At 41.0% G+C, this 19,234-nt stretch overlaps 1 protein-coding gene across 7 annotated transcripts in view; it reads right to left on the bottom strand.

The window, feature by feature from the left end:
• LRCH1 (leucine rich repeats and calponin homology domain containing 1) overlaps positions 1-19,234 on the bottom strand; it is a 219,722-nt gene that overhangs the window by 34,950 nt on the left and 165,538 nt on the right. For 5 of the 7 annotated variants that reach the window (XM_075919027.1, XM_075919025.1, XM_075919026.1 and 2 more), the window contains 2 exons: positions 9,594-9,698; positions 1,583-1,692 (listed from right to left, as the gene is read on the bottom strand). In XM_075919027.1, the coding sequence (XP_075775142.1) occupies positions 1,583-1,692; positions 9,594-9,698 (215 nt within the window). The remainder of the gene's footprint in view (positions 1-1,582; positions 1,693-9,593; positions 9,699-19,234) is intronic. The other 2 variants (XM_075919029.1, XM_075919030.1) reach the window with 1 other exon arrangement.

Raw genomic sequence — 19,234 nt, 5'->3', positions numbered from 1 at the left:
AAACAAAAGAAATATATGTTTTCAATTCATCTAATACAAGTACTGTAGCGCACTCTCTTCATCAGGAAAGTTGAACTTACAAATATAACAATGTACAAAAAATCCTGCATTCAAATATAACAAAATATACATATTTGTAAATTGTACTGTCACAATGAAGAGATTGTACTACAGTGCTTGTATGTGGCAAACTGAAAAATATTATTTTTCGATTATCATTTTACAGTACAAATATTTGTAATAAAAAACAATAGTATAAAGTGAGCACTGTGCACTTTGTATTCTTTGCTGTAATAGAAATTAATATATTTGAAAGTGTAGAAAAATATCCACAATGTTTAATAAATTTCAACTGATAGCTTATTATTTAACAATGAGATTAAAACTGTGATTGTCTTTAATTTTAATCGCTATTAATTTTTTGGTTAATCATTTGAGTTAACTGCCCTAGTACAACACAAGTAAAAACACTTTGTGTTAGTGACAGCTTGCAACTGAAGCTCTTAACATTCATTACAGTAATTATCTCATCTGTTTCACAGATAGTGAAACTGAAGCACAGAGAGTTTTATAGATTTTAAACACTTTAAACCATCTTAACTGAACTGCGGCACAGCCCAAAGACTCTCACCCAGTAATTCTGCATCAAGACTATAACTTCTGTTTATGCTATTGTGTATCTTTTAGACACCAGTTTTGATTTAAAAATCTTCAATGATGGAAAATCTATCACATTGCTAGATAAATTGTAGAGTGAAATTAAGTAATCTCTTAACCTTTTTTGAAGAACCACTTAGATCAGGGATGGGCAATAAGGTGGCAGTTGGCCAGGGTTAGCCCAGGAATTTCTGTGGGGAAGGGTGTGAGCTGTGGAAGGGGCTGGTGGCAGCTCCCCCCACCCTTTGTGGCCAAGCTCTGCCTCCAGCTTTGCTCCTGAGTGAGGAAGGGGGGAATCAACCCTAAGCCTTACCCAGCTGACCAGAGCACAGGGGAGGGAGGCTGGGACAATGCGCTACTCCTGCCTTCTCTAGTTGAGCCAGAATCAGCCCCATGGTGGACCATGAAGGAGCATGGGGAGTGTGCACCCCTCTCCCCTTCAGTGTACGGGCCTGTAGCCCCTGACAGACTGCCACCACCATATTTACCTGCACAGCTGCAGATACCAGTGATCCACAGCCAACAGGGGCTGCAAAGACTAATATCTGAGTCTGTGCAGGTAAATATAACAGTGGGATCCCACCAGGAGTAACCTCAGCAGACTGGATCAGCTTCACGAGTCAGTATTTGCCCACCTCTGACATAGATAGAGCTTCTTAAGTTTCTCAATGTAAAATACCTTGTCTAGACTTCAAATAATTGTGTGTTCTTTTTGAAGTATGTACATCAAATGGCATACAGTATTCCAGTCATGGTATTTTAATGCTGTATACAGAGATAATGCCATCTTCCTACACTTTGATTTTCCCCTGCTTACACAGCCAAGGACTGCTTTTACTCTAAGATTAGGCGACTTTCCCAAGGGCAAACAGGAAATACATGTTTAGCCACAAATCTGTAGCCTCTCTCGTGATCTTTCACATACCTCGCGCAATTGCTCCACAAGCTCTTTCTCCTCTCGCAACTGTTCCATCTTCCTCCGAATTGTAAATTGAGGGTCTATAGATTCCAAATTTCTCTGTGGCCTTAAAAATACTGCGATTTCAAAGAAAACAGAGATTTAGTAAAAACAAGCCATCAAAACCTTTTGGTTTATTGATTTTCATATTAAACAAAATCCTTAATCACTGTCCCAGTCATCCCACCAGTGGGAGTGCACTCTAAGTTTGATTTATTAAGTCTTAACTAGATTTGCTAAATCAAATTCCAGAAGAATGATCACAGCAGTATCGATCTTCTGTTTAGTAAAGACATGGCCTGAGTAAGTATGGGTTAGTTCAGAAGTTAATCCTAAACTGCAGAGGGCGACAACATCTCAAATACTTATATGGGCCACCACTTTTCATCTGATACCACTGGGTTAGCCACTGGCAGCAGTATGCAACCTAGACCTGTCAGCAGCAGGCTCAACCACCTCTATGCATGATACAGACACTAAAGAGGGGGTAGAGCACCACCTGGCGTAAGCACAGGTAATGGTTATTTTCAGATTTTAGATCCTGTTGCACTGCTGTTTTTCTTTTGTGAGGATTATTTTCCTCAACTAATGCTTTCCTATTTTTGAGAAGTCTCAGAGGGGTAGCCATGTTAGTCTGTAACTTTAAAAACAAACAAACAGTCCTGTGGCATCTTAGAGACTAACAAAAATACATAGCATCATGAGATTTCATGGGTAAGATCCACTTCATGAGATGAATTGGAGTAGAAATAATAGAATCCAAGATATATAATACAGCAAAAAAAGCTATTGGCTTCATTAACAAGGGTCCTAACATTGACAGGTACTTTTTTTGCTGATAAACATCTTGGATTCTGTTATTTCTACTCCAACTCATCTCATGAAGTGGGTCTTATTCACAAAAGCTCATAACACTACATATTTTTGTTAGTCTTTAAGGGTATGTCTAGGCTACATGGCTCCGTCGACGGAGCCATGTAGATTAGGTTTCTAGACATAGGAAAATGAAGTGGCGATTTAAATAATCGCCGCTTCATTTACATCAAAATGGCTGCTGCGCTGTGCCAATCAGCTGTTTGGTGGCACACCGCAGTAGTCTGGACTCTACGCAGTCGACAAGGGAAGCTCTTGTTGACTGCCCCTTTATGCCTCATGGAATTAGGTTTACTGGGGCGGTCGACAAGGGCTTCCCTTGTTGACCGTGGAGCATCCAGACTACCGCGCTGTGCCACCAAACAGCTGATCGGCACAGCGCAGCAGCCATTTTGATGTAAATGAAGCGGCGATTATTTAAATCACCGCTTCATTTTCCTATGTCTAGAAACCTAATCTATATGGCTCCATCGACAGAGCCATGTAGTCTAGACATACCCTAAGGTGCCACAGAACTACTCATTCCTATTTTTGGTCTCCTTGTGAATGCTGAGATGGGAGTGATCTGGTCCAAGTGCAGGAAGAGGTAGGTAACCAAATTCCTCCATAAGACTCAGCGGCTTACTCTCCGTCTCCCTCATTTCTGCATTGGTGGAGGTTTTCGGGAACCAGGACTTGTTCAAAATGTGGGAGGAAAAGTGGGAGATAATGTTTTGGTCATTAAAATATACAAGACTTCTTCATTCTCTGTTTATCTGTATATACAAATGTCCCAAGGGGACAAACTGCTAACAGTCATTATTGGTGAAGGGAAGAGACCCTCAGCATTTATGTAAAATGACAGCCTGAGAAAGGAAAGCCTTGAGTCAGCAGAAAGAGAAGTGATTAGTAAGAGCTGGCCTTCTATTTGTTTCTCCAGGAATTTTCACACTGTGGTTTCATGAGCCCCTCAAAGATTGTGAGGTATTTACTTGGGAGTCATGAGCTGTCTGCCTCCAAACTCTGTTTCATCTACAACATTAACAATATTGTTAAATATTTAAATGTGATTTCAAATTTATAAGGAGGTTGGGGGCTTGCTGTGTGAAAGGGGTCACCAATACAAAAGTTTGAAACCCACTGCTGATTTTCAATCTTTTTTTCATTTGTGAATACCTACAAAATTTCAAACAGATGTATGGCCACCTTTGGAAATCTTACATGTGGTCTGTGAAAGGACCATAGGCTGAAAACCATTGCTCTAAATTAAATATGTTTAGTAATTCAAAAAAATAAAACCTGAAGTCCAACAATTTAAAACTACCTCCTTTCAATCCCATGGGAAGTGAAACTACAAATGAGCCCTTCAAAAGCAAATAGCAAAGCTGTTGGTGCCACCAACTGGTGGGAATTAAGAATTAAATTATTCTTTTAAAGTGCATAATAAAAGGAAACAAAATACAGGACTATGTAGCACTTTAAAGACTAACAAGATGGTTTATTAATAAACAAACTAATAAACCATCTTGTTAGTCTTTAAAGTGCTACATAGTCCTGTATTTTGTTTCAGCTACACCAGACTAACACGGCTACATTTCTATCTCAATAAAAGGAAAGGCACTATACGGAATAGAAATGGCAGTTCACTACTGACATTATTTCATGCAAATACAATCTCATGTTTATTTAGGTTGTGTTTTGGATAAATGTTTTAACTTTTACATCAATTTTCAAATTATGAAACATGCTAGGAAAAAAGAAAATGTAACAAACGTTCAAATAAATTCAACACAGGGTGAGTGCATGCTTGCATGAGGCCCAATCAATCTGAAGGATCACTAAGATGAACTGTACTCAGGGATTTTCTGGATCCTTGACATGTTTGCTTCTGTACTTGCATTAAGATCTTGGAAGAGGGAAAAAGGGTTCCTGCATGAGATAATTTATTTGATGATATTAAAGTGGCCAAATGAAAACTCTGTTTGGAACCAATGGCTTAAGGAATAACCCTATTCTGGATAAGCTGATGGTTGCAGTAACTGCAAAGTACAATGCTTCATTAAAAGAACTATTTCAGGAAATGCCACAAACTACACAGTAAGAGAGTCTAGTAGTTAATCAATAAAAAACAGCCCATCAAAAGATCTCTACAAATATCTTAATTTGAAGAGCAGCATAAAGCAAAGATCACATATTTTCAAACTATGCCATGGGGATTTAGCTACGTGAATGCCATTAAACTCTAAGGCAGTTCTGTGAATAAATTCTTGTGCACCATAGTTAAAATTCAAGGATAACAGATCACAAGCTAGATATCAAGAGCTCCCTTCAGATATCCATAACAAAGCAAGACATATGAAGAAATGGAAGACTACATTTTTAACAGTATGGTAAAAATGAATATTGTGTTCCCGTATCATGCCAATTTTTTAAACTGTTCCTACTGTTACTATAAAAAAAAGTCTACATTTACTAAGAATATCAGTTAAAGTATTAAGTAATTATTTACATTTCAAATTAGTAAACAACTTACTGTAAAACTTAAAATAAACAACATTTAAAATTCTGGAAACTATTTAGATGTGGATCTATGTATTCAATATAAAAGAAAATAGGTAAATACACACACATAACCATATAAACATGCGCCCACCACAAACTGCAATAGCAGACTTGAAAACTCCGTTGACATCTCCATTCCAGTTTTAGCAGCTGCAATACTTTAAAGAGCACTGTACATAAGGTATGCCAATGGACACTATCATGTGTTTTTTGTTTGAGTCTGCATCTATCTTGGACATTTTTATCATGGCCTTCAATCAATGTAGCCTTGTTTATCTTTCTTATGTGCTATATTGAACTGGCATGCACCCGCGTAACAGAAAAACTGAGCTTTCTTTGGTCCATATTGTAACGTACAGAAGAACAGGAAAAGTTCTAGAAGGAAATGCTATTATAGGTAAGACTCAGTTTATTCTCGGTGTACTATTATTCCTATGTAGGATATAAGTCTCGTGAGAAAAGATGCTTATATTTGGTCTTTGAGGAGAAACTCACCTGCTCTAGACATTATTTCTCAACATGATCACTGTCCAGTTTGCTATAAATTAGAAACCCTAAACACAATGAGGTACTTCAACTTTATGCTGTTTTGTAAATAAATGTCAGGAATGGCAATCATCTCCTCATGGAAAATAAATATTAAAATTATTCATTCCTTTTAACTTAATGAGAGACATATATTCTACCTATAGGCAACAAAGGACAGAGCTTAAACATATAGGTAATTCTTTCAAAGTGTTATTCTGAAAACACATTCAAGCAAAATAAATTAGCAAGCAAGTAAGATATTCTTTCATCTCTGTTATACACTAAAAATATCAGAAGTAAAGTGTTCTAATTCAGGATGTTTCAACAATACAGAATATGCTAGTTATTCTGCATTATATATTTGTTCCACCAAGGGGAGCCAAAGCCACACAAATGTATGCCTCAGAAGGTATTTTTTCAGATCAAAGTACAGTAGTTCTCTTCACTGCTGGTCAGCATAGCCTATTTATTTCATATTAGTTTCAATAAGCCCACATTGGAAAACATTTTAAATGTAAGTAAAAACAAATTAAATTAGCAATAATACTTAGCCTAATCCACAATGTGTGGTAGGTTTATCTCTCTTTGTTAAAGATCAGACTTCCAATTGATGATTTCCATTTTTGCACTTTCACTACATTGTAGGAACAGTTTTCTTCAGGCAATTATTTGCAGGCTAAGTTTAGGACACTTAATACTGCAAATACTTAACTTGCCAGCCCAATCAAGTACCTAGATGTCTAAATAAGAAAAACTGCAACTGAAAATACCTGTGGTTGCAAAAATGCCAGGGCTAGTAACCAGTGTTCCCTCTAAGCTCCAGGGCAGTACAGTTTCACAGGTGATTAATCAGCCCCACCCAGTTAGAGGGGCAGGGCTCCCTAGACCCAGCTGACTGACTAGGCGGGGCTGATTAATCACAGTGAAGCTGTGCTGCCCTGAAGTCTAGAGGGAACACTGATAGCAACCCTTAGATAAAGCAAGTCTGAACATTTGAAAAATCTGGCTCTATTTCTTGTGATCAATTCTATTCAGTTTTTTAAATTATATATGCTTCAAGTCGATACGCAATAAGTGACTCTCGTATACTAAAGAGACATCTGAATACCACTGAGAGGAAATTCAGTGGTCAGGAAACTAACCTATAACTTATGAGCCTGAGTTCAAATCCCTGCTCTTCTCTAGACTTCCTTTGGGATTCTAGGCAAATCACTTAGTCTCTCTGGGCCTTGGTTTTCCACCTGGAAAAAGGGCTTAATAGCACTTCCCTGCCTCATTTTTGAGGAGTAACATTAGTTCGTACCAAGGGGTTTGATTTGAACTAACATGGCCCAGAGCGCACTTCCTGGTTCAAATCAGCTGGAGATCGGAATAGCGCGCGGGTGAGATTATGCTAATGAAGCGTGGGATATTTAAATTCCCGCTTCATTAGCAATTTTGGTCGCCTACAGTTGCATCCCTAGTTCGAACTAGGGGGAGAGTGTAGACGTAACCTTAGTGATTATAGATCTTACATTATCTCTTGTACTTTACTTAAAGATTAGTGCAATTAAATGAATAATCATTAACTTAGGAATTACTGTGTTAAATGGAGAGGTATTAATGTTCTATACTTTAAGCATGCGGGGATTAGAATTGTGATACTGTTCAGCAGTTTAGAGTTGAAAGAATTTGATTTCAAACCATAGAATTCTGTAAATGGCACAAACATTGGAGGCAGTGAACATAATGAACAATGCAGGTCACTTCAAAATTATTTGGATTGTTTAGAAGACCAGGCTAGATGGTTAATGCTATTCATTATTGAAAAATACAAAATGAATTAGTCTGGAGAAAAGGAAATAATCTGGAGTTTATGCACTAAATAGAGCAATCATCCAAGGGTGCTGTTAGCAGTACAGGTCACTCACTGTATGAGGAGAAGGGCACAATATAAGGCAAAAAATGATAACCAACTTCAAGAAAAAGTTATGAAGAAATGTTAAGAGAATCAGCAAATTTCTTTTCCAATGAAAAAAATCCTTATAGACCTTTGTTCCCAGAATTCCCTTTATTTTAAGAACAAGCAAGACTGTTTTTCTTCATTAATATACCAATTGTCCATTCTTTTCATTTAAAGAAAGATCTGCTGGGTAGATAATTCAATGTTTTACGTGTTGCACATCTTTCATTTTCATTTCCCATACTCTACCATGTGAACTATGGATAAGGGCTTGTAATGATGAAATAGATTTTTAATATTGGAAAGAACCAGGAAGCCTTGTCTGACATTATCTTCTTAAGCCATTCAGAATCAGCTTGTAACTCTTGGAGAATGAAAAGAAAAAGAAAAAAAAAACAACAAAAATCCCAGGCATGATGCTGAGGATGCAATACTTTAATTTTAAGAAACTCTCAAATCTCTTTTTAGTTTTTCAGTTCTCCTTAAACCAGAAGTGCAGGATTTCAAACTTTAAAGCATATTTGCATATACTCTATGCTTTAATTTTTCAACAATGTGCATAAATACTGCCACCACATGTGTTCTATATGTGAACTTATTCTTTAGCCTAATTTATTAAGTTTCAGTTTTATAAGCCAGACAAGTAGGAATAGTTGGCTCACAATGAATGGACAGAACAGATTTCTTATAGCCCATTTCAAAGGGCTCCACATACACAACAAATGAATTATTCATATATGTTCCTTGTCTAGCACTCAGAGAAACACCTGCTACATCATATTCAACTCTTCTTTTGGTGTGACAGCATGTTAATAAATAGAATGCTGAATTCTAACATATGAGCACATCTTGTACAAGATAATGCCAATAAGAATTCTGGTGAGTGACCATCATACTTTCGAATGTTTCAACGTTACAGCTTTCTGAATGGCCTTTTTTCAATAATGTCACATAATATTAGATTTAATTAAGTAGCAGAAAAAACAAAACTAAAAATACTTCAAGCAACCATTGTGCAGGGCATTTAGTGTATTGGATCCATTATCAGATGAGACATACAGCACAATAATGTCCACAGGAGTAAAGTCAGATTAACATTTACTGTTGTATCCCGGACTATGGGAGCTGTTTTAATCAAAAGCACTCAGACTCAACAGCTATGCACATAGCAGTGAACTTTATAGATGACTGCACTGCAGCGGATCCACTAATTCCCAAAAATCTTGCTCCAGTATGCAACGGGTTCAGACTGATATGTGGGATGAATTCTCAAGGGGGACTAGTATCTTCTGTGTGTCCAGACAGTGTTCAGAAATCTGGAATATTCTTAGGAAATCACATTTGATCTGCTCTTTCATGAGAGATAAAAATTAAGAACTGTTCAATTTTGGTCAGTGCTTTGTTTATTGTGCATGATCACATATGTATTATATGATCTTGAATATTTCATAGATCTCAGGTACTTGCAAATATGGAGAGATATTGTCTCCTTGGCACATTGTGCTGCTGACTGTAAAAAAAACTCTGAATAACTTTCATTCTCTGAAAAATATGCCATCAAGTCTAGCACAAAAATCTATGCAATTCTCTTATTTAGCTCATGTATCACTGGAAAAAATGATGGCACAACAGCTTCTGCTTCCAAACAGATTTTTGGCTGAAACAAACTAAAATTAAAGGACATTCGACCTATCTACTTGACCTACCTGTCTTTTTTACACACCATAAACACTGCTTTATTCACTAACATATTTCTCTCTCTCCCTTCACCACTGTTTGATCCCTTCATCAGAGAATGGAATGCAGATAAGAATTCTGGTGAGTGAAATGTCTTTTCATTGGCCTCATAGTGACATAATGATCAATTTGATTTTTCTACATTTCCTGCTCATGGACTTCTTAGACTGCATATTCAACATTCTTATGCACTAATTAACATGTACCATCTCAGTCTATTGGTTTCTAATTCCTAAGTTTTATTACCTATTATGAAAAGGGCATGATTAAATGTCCATCATCTTTAGCTTTGTGGGAAATAAACAAACATATGAATTGTCTGAAAAAAAACAAATTAAATACATACAGATCACCTACCATTGTCACTGTCCCCTTCAGATGGGATACTGTAGCTATAGTTGTCCCATGTTTGAGCCTGCGTAAGTTTGTTGAAGGAGATAGGAGGAAGAGTGAGGGGTGGGTCTGTTGCAGGGGAATGAGAGCCAGAAGTATACAGACCAGGGAAAAACCACAGGAGTAGCAGCATTTCATATATGGTATGAGGATTTCATGGTAATGAAGAGGATGCCATTCAAATGAGATTAATATAAAATGTATAATTTTGGAAGAAAAGAATGAAAGATGGTGCACAGAATAAAAAGAATGAAAAATTAAATGTTAGTATTTGTAAATCATACATTATATGTGCAGCTAATGCTGTTAATCTTAACAAGATTATTACAACATTGCACTTTACATAATTACGTTTACAACCAATGCCTATGAAGAAAAATACCCATAGATTACATACTGTGGGCTAAAGAAAGGAAACCCTAACACTGTGAAATGATGTGTAAATTTATCATCAATGCAGTTGCAGCAGTAAAAACATAAAACCAAGCAGAAAACATTAGAGAATAAACATATATTTCAGGTTTTCGGTGTTAGAGGAGCATAAACACAGTTTAATTAAATTAAGATTTTTCTTGGAACATTTTTTTTAAGTACCCAATTCTGTCTTGGATATACTGGTAGTAGCTCCTTTGGTTGTCCCTTCTATCACAAAGAAAATCTTATGATCCTTGTGACTTTATTCCTTCCTTCTTCAGCTGTCATCTTTTAGCTCAAGCAGCACTACTTCTCCCCTCCTATTAACTTCATCATGCACAGTCCTAGTCTTTTATTTGCCTACCTTTGATACCCTTACTACAGCCTTCTCCTCTTCTGCATTCTCTTTCCTCTTTGCATAAGATCTTATAGACTGTTTCAAACACAAGACTTGTAACCTCTCTCCTCAACACCGTCGCCCCTGCTACCAATTTTCTTCCTCCTTCTTGTTCCTCCTCCCATTATCTAAAACAAGGCTTCACTCCTGGGTGTCAAATCCACCACCATTCTCCACAATCTCTTCCCTTTCCCCCTCCTAACCTACACTGTCCCTTTCTCTCTCATTTTTGATTACTTAATGTTCCTCCTCTCTTGCTTCCCCCAAGCCTCGCACTGCCCCCCACCCTGTGGTCCTTACAAATCATAGCTGCCAATGATCATCTTTGCCCACCACTCTAACCACTTCATCTCCCTCTTTCAACTTCTTGCTGGCTCCCTATTTTCCATCATGTACAATTTAAGCTTAGGGCCCTGATCCTGAATGAGGTCTTTGGATGCTATTAAAATACAAATACATAAATCATCACCATGTTGCCAGTTTGAATGCCAAATTATATTTTTAATTCAATTTAAAATAAGTGTGTTTACAGTACTTCACAGAAATCTGGGTTTGCTATAAACATGAAAATTAGCATTTAGATTTTAAAAGGCAATGATTTGTATTGCTTTAATTAAAAGTTATTTTTAAATATTAAAATGGAAAAAATGGAAAAAATAAAGCCTCAGTAAAAAGACAGCATTCTCACCCCACTTCAAATAAATGTAAGGGGACTGTTACCCCTTACTAAAACTCTGTGGAAGTTTTTTGGTTTACCAGCTTCAGAAGGGGAAGGGTTCATGAGACTGATAGACCCCAGAGACAATGGAAAGCAGTCAACACTCCAGCTCAGCCTGACTGACAGGTTGTAAGTGGGGATTGTTCTGGCTCTGTCTCTGAACAAACAAGCTGTGTGCAGAAGAGGTCCTGCAAAGACAGAGAGCTGAAAGAGGAGTACAAGAAGAAGTCCTGCAGCGACAGAACCAGACACAGACTGGCCAAGCAGTGCAGACCCTGTGTTGAGCAGCAGACTGGCAGTGCTCAGAAAGCCAAAAGGAACAGAGAAACAACACAAGGAGCTGGAACTGGCCAAGCAGCACAGCCTGCAGCTGGATGTGGTGAGCTACTGGGACCCGCAAAGTGTGGGGAAAGGCTCTGGACTGGGAGAGGGGTCTGGCCACTTAGAGACTGAGGCTGTGTGGTCACTGCCAGTGCAAGCGTGTCCAGCCTGCAGCCCCTTGCAGCACATCCAGGGCTTCTAAGGAAGAGACTGTGAACTGTCCTTACACTCTGCAGACTGCTGTGTTGATGTCCCCGTGCTACAGAGCAGGGCTGTGTGTTCCCATTTAACCATTCTCATTGTTTCTTATTCTATTCTCTTTAATCAGTTGATGTTTAATAAATTGTATTTGCTTTGAACCTTATGAAGTGGTCACTGGGCCAAGAAGGCCTGCAGTGTAAAGAGAGCACCTCGGAGTGGGGACACCCTAACTCCTGCCCCTAGTGACTACAAGGTCAGGGATTAAGCCCCAGGAAACCTGGGCCCAGCCTTGTTGGGGTTTCAAGGGCTCTGCTACTCAGGAGAGTGGAGGGGGAGCCCTCAGGATCAGGGAGCCGTGGGGTAAAGGAAGTGGGAGCGAGGACTCAGATCCTTTCGCTGGTTCATTTCACCGGGGTGTATAGAAGCCAGGAAAGTTCCCCACAAGAGCGGGACCATTCCCCCGCTTACATAATGCTACATCTATTAAAAGAAAAAGAATTCACCCTTTCTGGAATCTAACAGATTAACCAAAAAGTAATTAAAAATAATACCCCAAGACCACCATCCTCTCTAAGTCATTAGGTTTGGTTTCTCTTAGTGTTCTTTCCCTTAGAACCTGTCTGTTCCAAACCTCAGTTCATTCTGTCTCTAGCTACTCCTAGCTCACTAATATCCTGTGGGATAAGGAGCCAGCTGCATCAGTGAGTCACCAAAATGTAACACACTTCCAGCAGGATCAACACCTGCAAACATATGATGTATCTGAGGCAGTACTGTTATTCTCATTTGTTAAAAATGATTCTCATGAGTTTCCAAAGTACACATACCAGCCAATTCACTTCCTGGGAAGAAAGTAAACATAACAAATTAGAAGATGGTAGTTACTATTTTTCTATCAATGAATAAGGAAAAATATTTCCTAGTTGATTATCACTTACTCTTTGAAACTGATAGTTTTCCAGCACATGTCCATGAAAACTAAATCTGCTTTAATGCATGAGAGTTAACAAAATGAAGAGACTTGATACAGATACGGATTTCAGAGTTTTGTTGCAATTAAATAATTAACAGTTGATTATTCATTTCCTTGGAATTTCTACTGCAGAAGGCCTTCAAACTTCAAATTTTTTTTCAGTACTTTATGTAGATTTTGAGGACACAAGTATTGTTCCTCAGGCTTGCAAGCCACTCTGTTCAGTAAAAGCCATGAAAGAAAAATTAAATATGGCACAAAAGAAGCAATGAATACTTTTGAATACTGCAAAGGGTATTAGATGGCATGGGTACAGACAATCAAGTTCTGAGTAAAATTAAGGTTTCATAGTGAGCAACATGGCAAGAAGTTTAGGATATTCTCAAATTTATCTACAGTAGCACCACTATTACTAATATTGCTTTGATATTTTTGAAATCAGGAGTAAATCCATGAACTGCTCTGAGCTATTCCTGCATACAGTATGAAAGTGTTTTTAGCAACAAAATTATTGCTAAAAGGAAATTCATGTTATTTATTTCTTTACAATATTCAGTGATGTTCAAATGTTTTTTTACAATCACTAATGGGAATTAGAGAGGTCTGCTCCTCAAACATGTAGACATAAGACAAACCATTTAAAAATGCTTTGAGCTACTCCTTTTACCTTCTGTATAGCAGAGTTTGCCCTGTTTTAAAAAAAAAGGTACATACCAAAAGGTCAGGGCAGCATATTCATTACTTCTGAAAAACATTTTCTTTGGATACTTAATTAGGCATCAGGTATGGATTTTTCCCATGTTTGTCTAGCCTTAAAATGTGAATATAAAAAGAATGCATGAATGCAAATCTAGTATGTGCTGACAGAGAAGTCAAAGTAACTGTGGTTTATCCTCTGGAAGCAGGCTTTGTGTATGTACTTAAAAAAGCTGGAATCATTACCAGAAGTCTAGTACTCTGTTTATTTTTATCTTTCCTAGAGACATAAATCACCATGAAACAGTGAAATAATATTAAATAGAAATAAAAACTTTAATTTTAAGTAGAATCAAATAGGAAAAATAAACTATAAACTCTGAAGGGCATGTTTAAATATATTTTGCTTGAAAGTCTGCCCCATTATTTTTTCCCCGCTGGTATTTTCTTTGTTACCACATATCCTTCTTGTTTCTATTTTTGTTTTTCAAAGCAAGACTTACAAATTTTGGTAAGAACCATTTAAAACAAATCTTGCACTGGTATTAAACAATTTGAAACAATCTGCTTCTGTAAAATTTAAATTGTAGTAGTAAAGTGCTAAACATTTTTCCTAATTTTTTTAAGTTCTCTCCTAAGGGGCCACATATTATTTAAATAAAAAAGCTATTAAACTTCAACTCTAAACTGAACTGAAAATTATAATACTAACTTTACTGGTCTACACAGCATGCTTGGATTCCAAGACCAGATCTATGGCAATAAGGATGTAAGTAATTAAGAAGCAAACACTGATTGAAAAGGGTGTAAGGGTTTAGATTAGTACATTCATTTAGAAGAAAAATGAAAGCTTGAAAAGTACAATGGCATTATTTGAAGAAATTAGAATTGTGCAAGGTAACCAGCGTTCCAAGGTTGTCATAGCCAGGGGTGGTAGTGGGGATAAGCTCCCACTGTCTATAAAGTACCCCTATACGGCGTGCGTCTCCAATAGCCTCTGACAACCAAGTCCAGCTCCTGGCCTTCACGTGCGGTTTAGCTTGTAAACCCGGCGGAACTGTTTTAACTGACAGGAGAAGGGGCGCGGGCGGGTCACTGGCGCCTTATAACCAGTTGCTTCGGGGAGATGATACTCGTCAGCCTAGAAGGCAGTTCATCTAGGGGAAGGAAAACCCTGATTTTAAACCTCCGCTGCCTTGCGGCTATATTCTTCCATGGAAAAGGCTTCAGGAGTAAACCTCGAGGAAAAATCCGGAGTCGGAGTCCCTAAGACAGTTCGACGCTGCTTGCAGCCTCGCTCTGGCAACTCCTGCGACGGCGCCGATGCCAAACTGTAGCAGCCCTGCTGTTCCTTTGGATCCATCGACGATGTGGAGAGGGGGGACCCGCTACGTGGGCAATAGCCTGTTCCTCCATATTACATCGCCCTGGCTAGTATCCGACTACCAACATATCTCGCAACCCTGGAGAGGACACTCCAGCCTCGCTAGCGCTACTAGCGCGGAAACAACACGGGGAGCAACAGTTTACCGGTTATAAGCCACAGCTCAATTGGCGTAGAGCATGGCGCCAGGGGTTGTTCCCGACGGTGGGAGGGATCTTCGGGTCTCACTGGGCAGTTACCGCCCGCCTCAAGCTGGGCAGCCCCCAGACAGTCAGGTACTGCCCCGCCACAGTCTGCTTTCCTCACTGGGTGCATGGGGATTAGGAATATTCCGAACGGCAGGCTGCAACCATCGCACCAGGCAACAAAACACTGAGAAAGAGACCACCTCTTAAACTGGGATGTTGGAATGTCCGTACAATGTTGACGGGCCTCTCCGAAGACGTTTGGGACATTGACGACCTACGAAAGACAGCAGTCATCAACAACGAACTTCTGAGGCTGAACGTAGACATCGCCGCCCTACAGGAAACACGACTGGCAGACTCAGGCATTCTGAAAGAAAAAGACTACACCTTCTACTGGCAGGGAAAGGCCCCAGACGAGCCCAGACAGCATGGCGTAGCTTTCGCGGTGAAAAATAGCCTACTGAGTATGGTAGAACCAGGCAGTAATGGCTCAGAACGACTCCTCACCCTTCGTCTCAACACCACCACGGGCCCTATCACCCTCGTCAGCGTATACGCCCCAACTCTGAACGCAACATTGGAAACTAAAGACCGGTTCTATGAGAACCTAACATCTGTCATCAACAGCATCCCCGACAAGGAACAACTCATCCTTCTGGGTGACTTCAATGCCAGAGTAGGTGCGGACAATGACTCATGGCCTTCGTGCCTCGGAAAATTTGGCGTCGGCAAAATGAACGAGAACGGCCAACGCCTGCTCGAGCTCTGCGCTTTCTACAACCTGTGCATCACCAACTCATACTTTCAGACCAAGCCCCAGCATAAGGTCTCCTGGCGACATCCGCGCTCGAAACACTGGCACCAGTTGGACCTTATATTAGTTCGCCGCTCAGCTATCAATTGCGTCCTGCACGTACGCTCTTATCATAGCGCTGACTGCGACACAGACCACTCCTTAGTGTGCTGCAAGATCAGGCTGAACCCGAAGAGGTTTTATCGTTCAAGGAAACAAGGAAATCCTCGCATCGACGTCAGCAAGATGTCGCAGCCTGACCTGACGCAGAAATTCGCAGAAGCGCTTGAGAAGGAACTTGACGCCACACAGACAGGAGACTCTGCCATGGGAAAGTGGGAAACACTGCGGAACATAATGCACTGCACTGCCCTGGCAACCTTTGGAAAGAGGACCACAAAGACGCACGACTGGTTTGAAGCAAAGTCCTCTGTGATGATTCCAGTCATAGAAGCCAAGCGCGCCGCCCTGGCAGAATACAAGCGGTCACCAAGCCAGAGGAACCTACAAATTCTCAGGGCTACTAGGAGCAAGGCTCAACAGGTTGCCAGACACTGTGCGAACGAATATTGGCAGCAGCTCAGCAACGACATCCAGAAAGCAGCCATATCAGGGAACACAAGAGGCATGTACGACGGCATCAAGAAAGCGCTGGGCCCTACCAAGAGCAAAACAGCACCCCTCAAGTCATCTACTGGAGAAATAATCTCCGACAAGCAACAACAGTTGGGGAGATGGGTGGAACACTACTCTGACCTCTACTCCAGACGGAATACGGTGACCTCCGCAGCATTAGATGCCATTGAATGCCTGCCAATAATGGAAGAACTTGATGCAGAGCCAACAGTAGAAGAGCTCAGCAAGGCTGTTGATAAACTGGCCTCAAGAAAAGCCCCCGGCAGCGACGGGATTCCTCCAGACCTGCTGAAACAGTGCAAGTGTTCCCTACTGCACCCTCTTCACAAAGTGCTCTGTCAGTGCTGGAAAGAAGGAGCCGTACCGCAGGATATGCGGGATGCTAAGATCGTCACCCTCTACAAGAATAAGGGCGAGAGAAGTGATTGCAACAACTACAGAGGCATCTCCCTTCTTAGCATCGTAGGCAAAGTATTTGCTAAGGTCATCTTGACCCGACTGCAGAAGCTGGCTGAACGTGTCTACCCGGAGTCACAGTGTGGTTTCCGCGCAGAACGGTCAACCGTAGACATGATTTTCTCCCTACGACAACTCCAGGAGAAGTGTAGAGAACAGCAGATGCCCCTGTACGTCTCCTTCATTGATCTCACCAAAGCCTTTGACCTGGTCAGCAGAGACGGACTCTTCAAAATCCTTCACAAGATCGGCTGCCCACCAAAACTGCAGAGTTTGATTGAATCCTTCCACACAGACATGAAGGGAACAGTGCAGTTTAACGGCAGTTGCTCCGAGCCTTTCAGCATCAGCAGCGGCGTCAAGCAAGGCTGCGTTCTTGCCCCCACATTGTTTGGGATCTTCTTTGCCCTGCTCCTTAAGCATGCCTTCGGCTCAGCAACGGAAGGAATCTACCTCCGCACCAGATCGGACGGCAAGCTATTCAATCTCTCTCGCCTCAAAGCCAAGACGAAGATACGCGAGACGCTGATCAGGGACATGATATTTGCCGACGACGCAGCAGTCGTCACACACACCCAGGAAGAACTACAGTCGCTGATGAGCCGTTTTTCCATGGCCTGCAAAGACTTTGGGCTGACTATCAGTTTGAAAAAAACAAACGTCCTAAGCCAGGACACTGTCACTCCACCAGCCATCACAGTAGACGACTACCAGCTTGACGTCGTCCACCAGTTCACGTACTTGGGCTCCACCATCACCGATAATCTCTCCCTTGACGCTGAGCTCGACAAGAGGATCGGGAAGGCAGCCTCTACTTTAGCCCGCCTGACAACCCGAGTGTGGACCAACCCCAGGCTGACAACCGCAACAAAGATGGCAGTGTACAACGCCTGCGTCATCAGCACCCTGCTGTACGGGAGCGAGACATGGACCACATACGCGAGACAAGAGCGGAGACTGAACGCCTTCCATCTACGAGGTCTGCGCCGCATCCTGGGTATTACCTGGCAAGACAAAGTCTCCAACTTCGAAGTTCTGACTCGAGCCGGCCTCCCCAGCATGTACACCATGCTCCGACAACGTCGCCTGCGTTGGCTTGGCCATGTACGCCGCATGAAGGATGGGAGGATCCCAAAGGACATCCTCTACGGGGAACTGGCATCTGGGAAGAGAACCACAGGGCGCCCGAACCTGCGATTTAAAGATGTCGTGAAGAGGGACATGAAAGCCATCGACATAAACACGCAGTCCTGGGAAGACCTCGCAGTAGACCGCCCAAAGTGGAGGGGCACCCTGACCACACAGCTCAAGTCAGGCGAAACGAACATGATGCGTGCATCAGAAGAAAAGCGAGCCCGCAGGAAGTTACGCAACAACAACAGCCAGGGAACCACCTATAGCTGCGACTTCTGCGGCAAAGAATGCCTGTCCCGGATTGGCCTTTTCAGCCACCAACGACGCTGTCCCCGACGCTGTCCCAGACAATTCGACACGAACCAAGACGAGAACTAGGATACGTCATCCATGGTCAACTGACCGACGGAGGCCAACAAACCAGCTTTGATTTGAAAAGGCAAATACAAATTCACCAAAAGTACAGGTATCTTCACAGCTACACTGGTTTTGTCTGTATAGATACTTTCAGCTCCAGTGTGGGGGTAAACCAAATTAAAGGACTAGATGTAACGCCTTAATGAAGTGCTTACTTTTTCAAGGGAAATGTGATAGGTAAGGTGAGAAGTTCCCAAGGTGTTAAATTTCATTTGTAAGTTTCATCATACCATACTGTATCAACTAAAGGCACATGATCAACTAAGGGCACATCTTCACAGCTGCAATTGATGCAGCAGGCATCAATTAAGTGGATCTGGTAAAAACAGGGTAAGTTGATGGGAGAGTGTTCTTCCATTGACTTCAGTACTTCACCTCCCCAAGAGGCAGAAACTATGTTGATGGGAGAGCATGCCCAGTCAACACAGCATGATGCCAACACCGCTGTAAATTAATTTAAGTTACATTGACTCAGGCCTGGTCTACACTGGGAATTGAGCTTGATCTTAACCACATTAGGTTGAATTAGTCTCATGAGGGCAGGGGACTGGACTCAATGACCTCTCAAGGTCCCTTCCAGTCCTAGTATTCTATGATTCTAAACAATGAGTCCACACCACCAAGCCTGCTCTGTTGTCTTTAGTGGTCGCTGAAGCTGATTTTGGTATTTCTGCTTTTCACAAGGAGTAACACTAAATTCAACCTTGCATGGTCGACTTCATGGAAATACAAACACAGCACTATGAAAGTTGAAGTCCTTGGCTTCTGAGAGGTGCCCACATGGTGATCACTCTGGCCAGGACCTTCAACTCTACTGCTATCCATATGAACAAGAAAAGCCCCTAGAAAATTTGAATTTCCTGTGTGGCCAGCGTGG

This window comes from Pelodiscus sinensis, chromosome 1 (genome assembly GCF_049634645.1).
Source record: "Pelodiscus sinensis isolate JC-2024 chromosome 1, ASM4963464v1, whole genome shotgun sequence".
NCBI classification, from domain to species: Eukaryota; Metazoa; Chordata; order Testudines; family Trionychidae; genus Pelodiscus; species Pelodiscus sinensis.
Note: the sequence above shows the minus strand (reverse complement) of the source record. Positions and strands in the feature narration are given on the sequence as shown.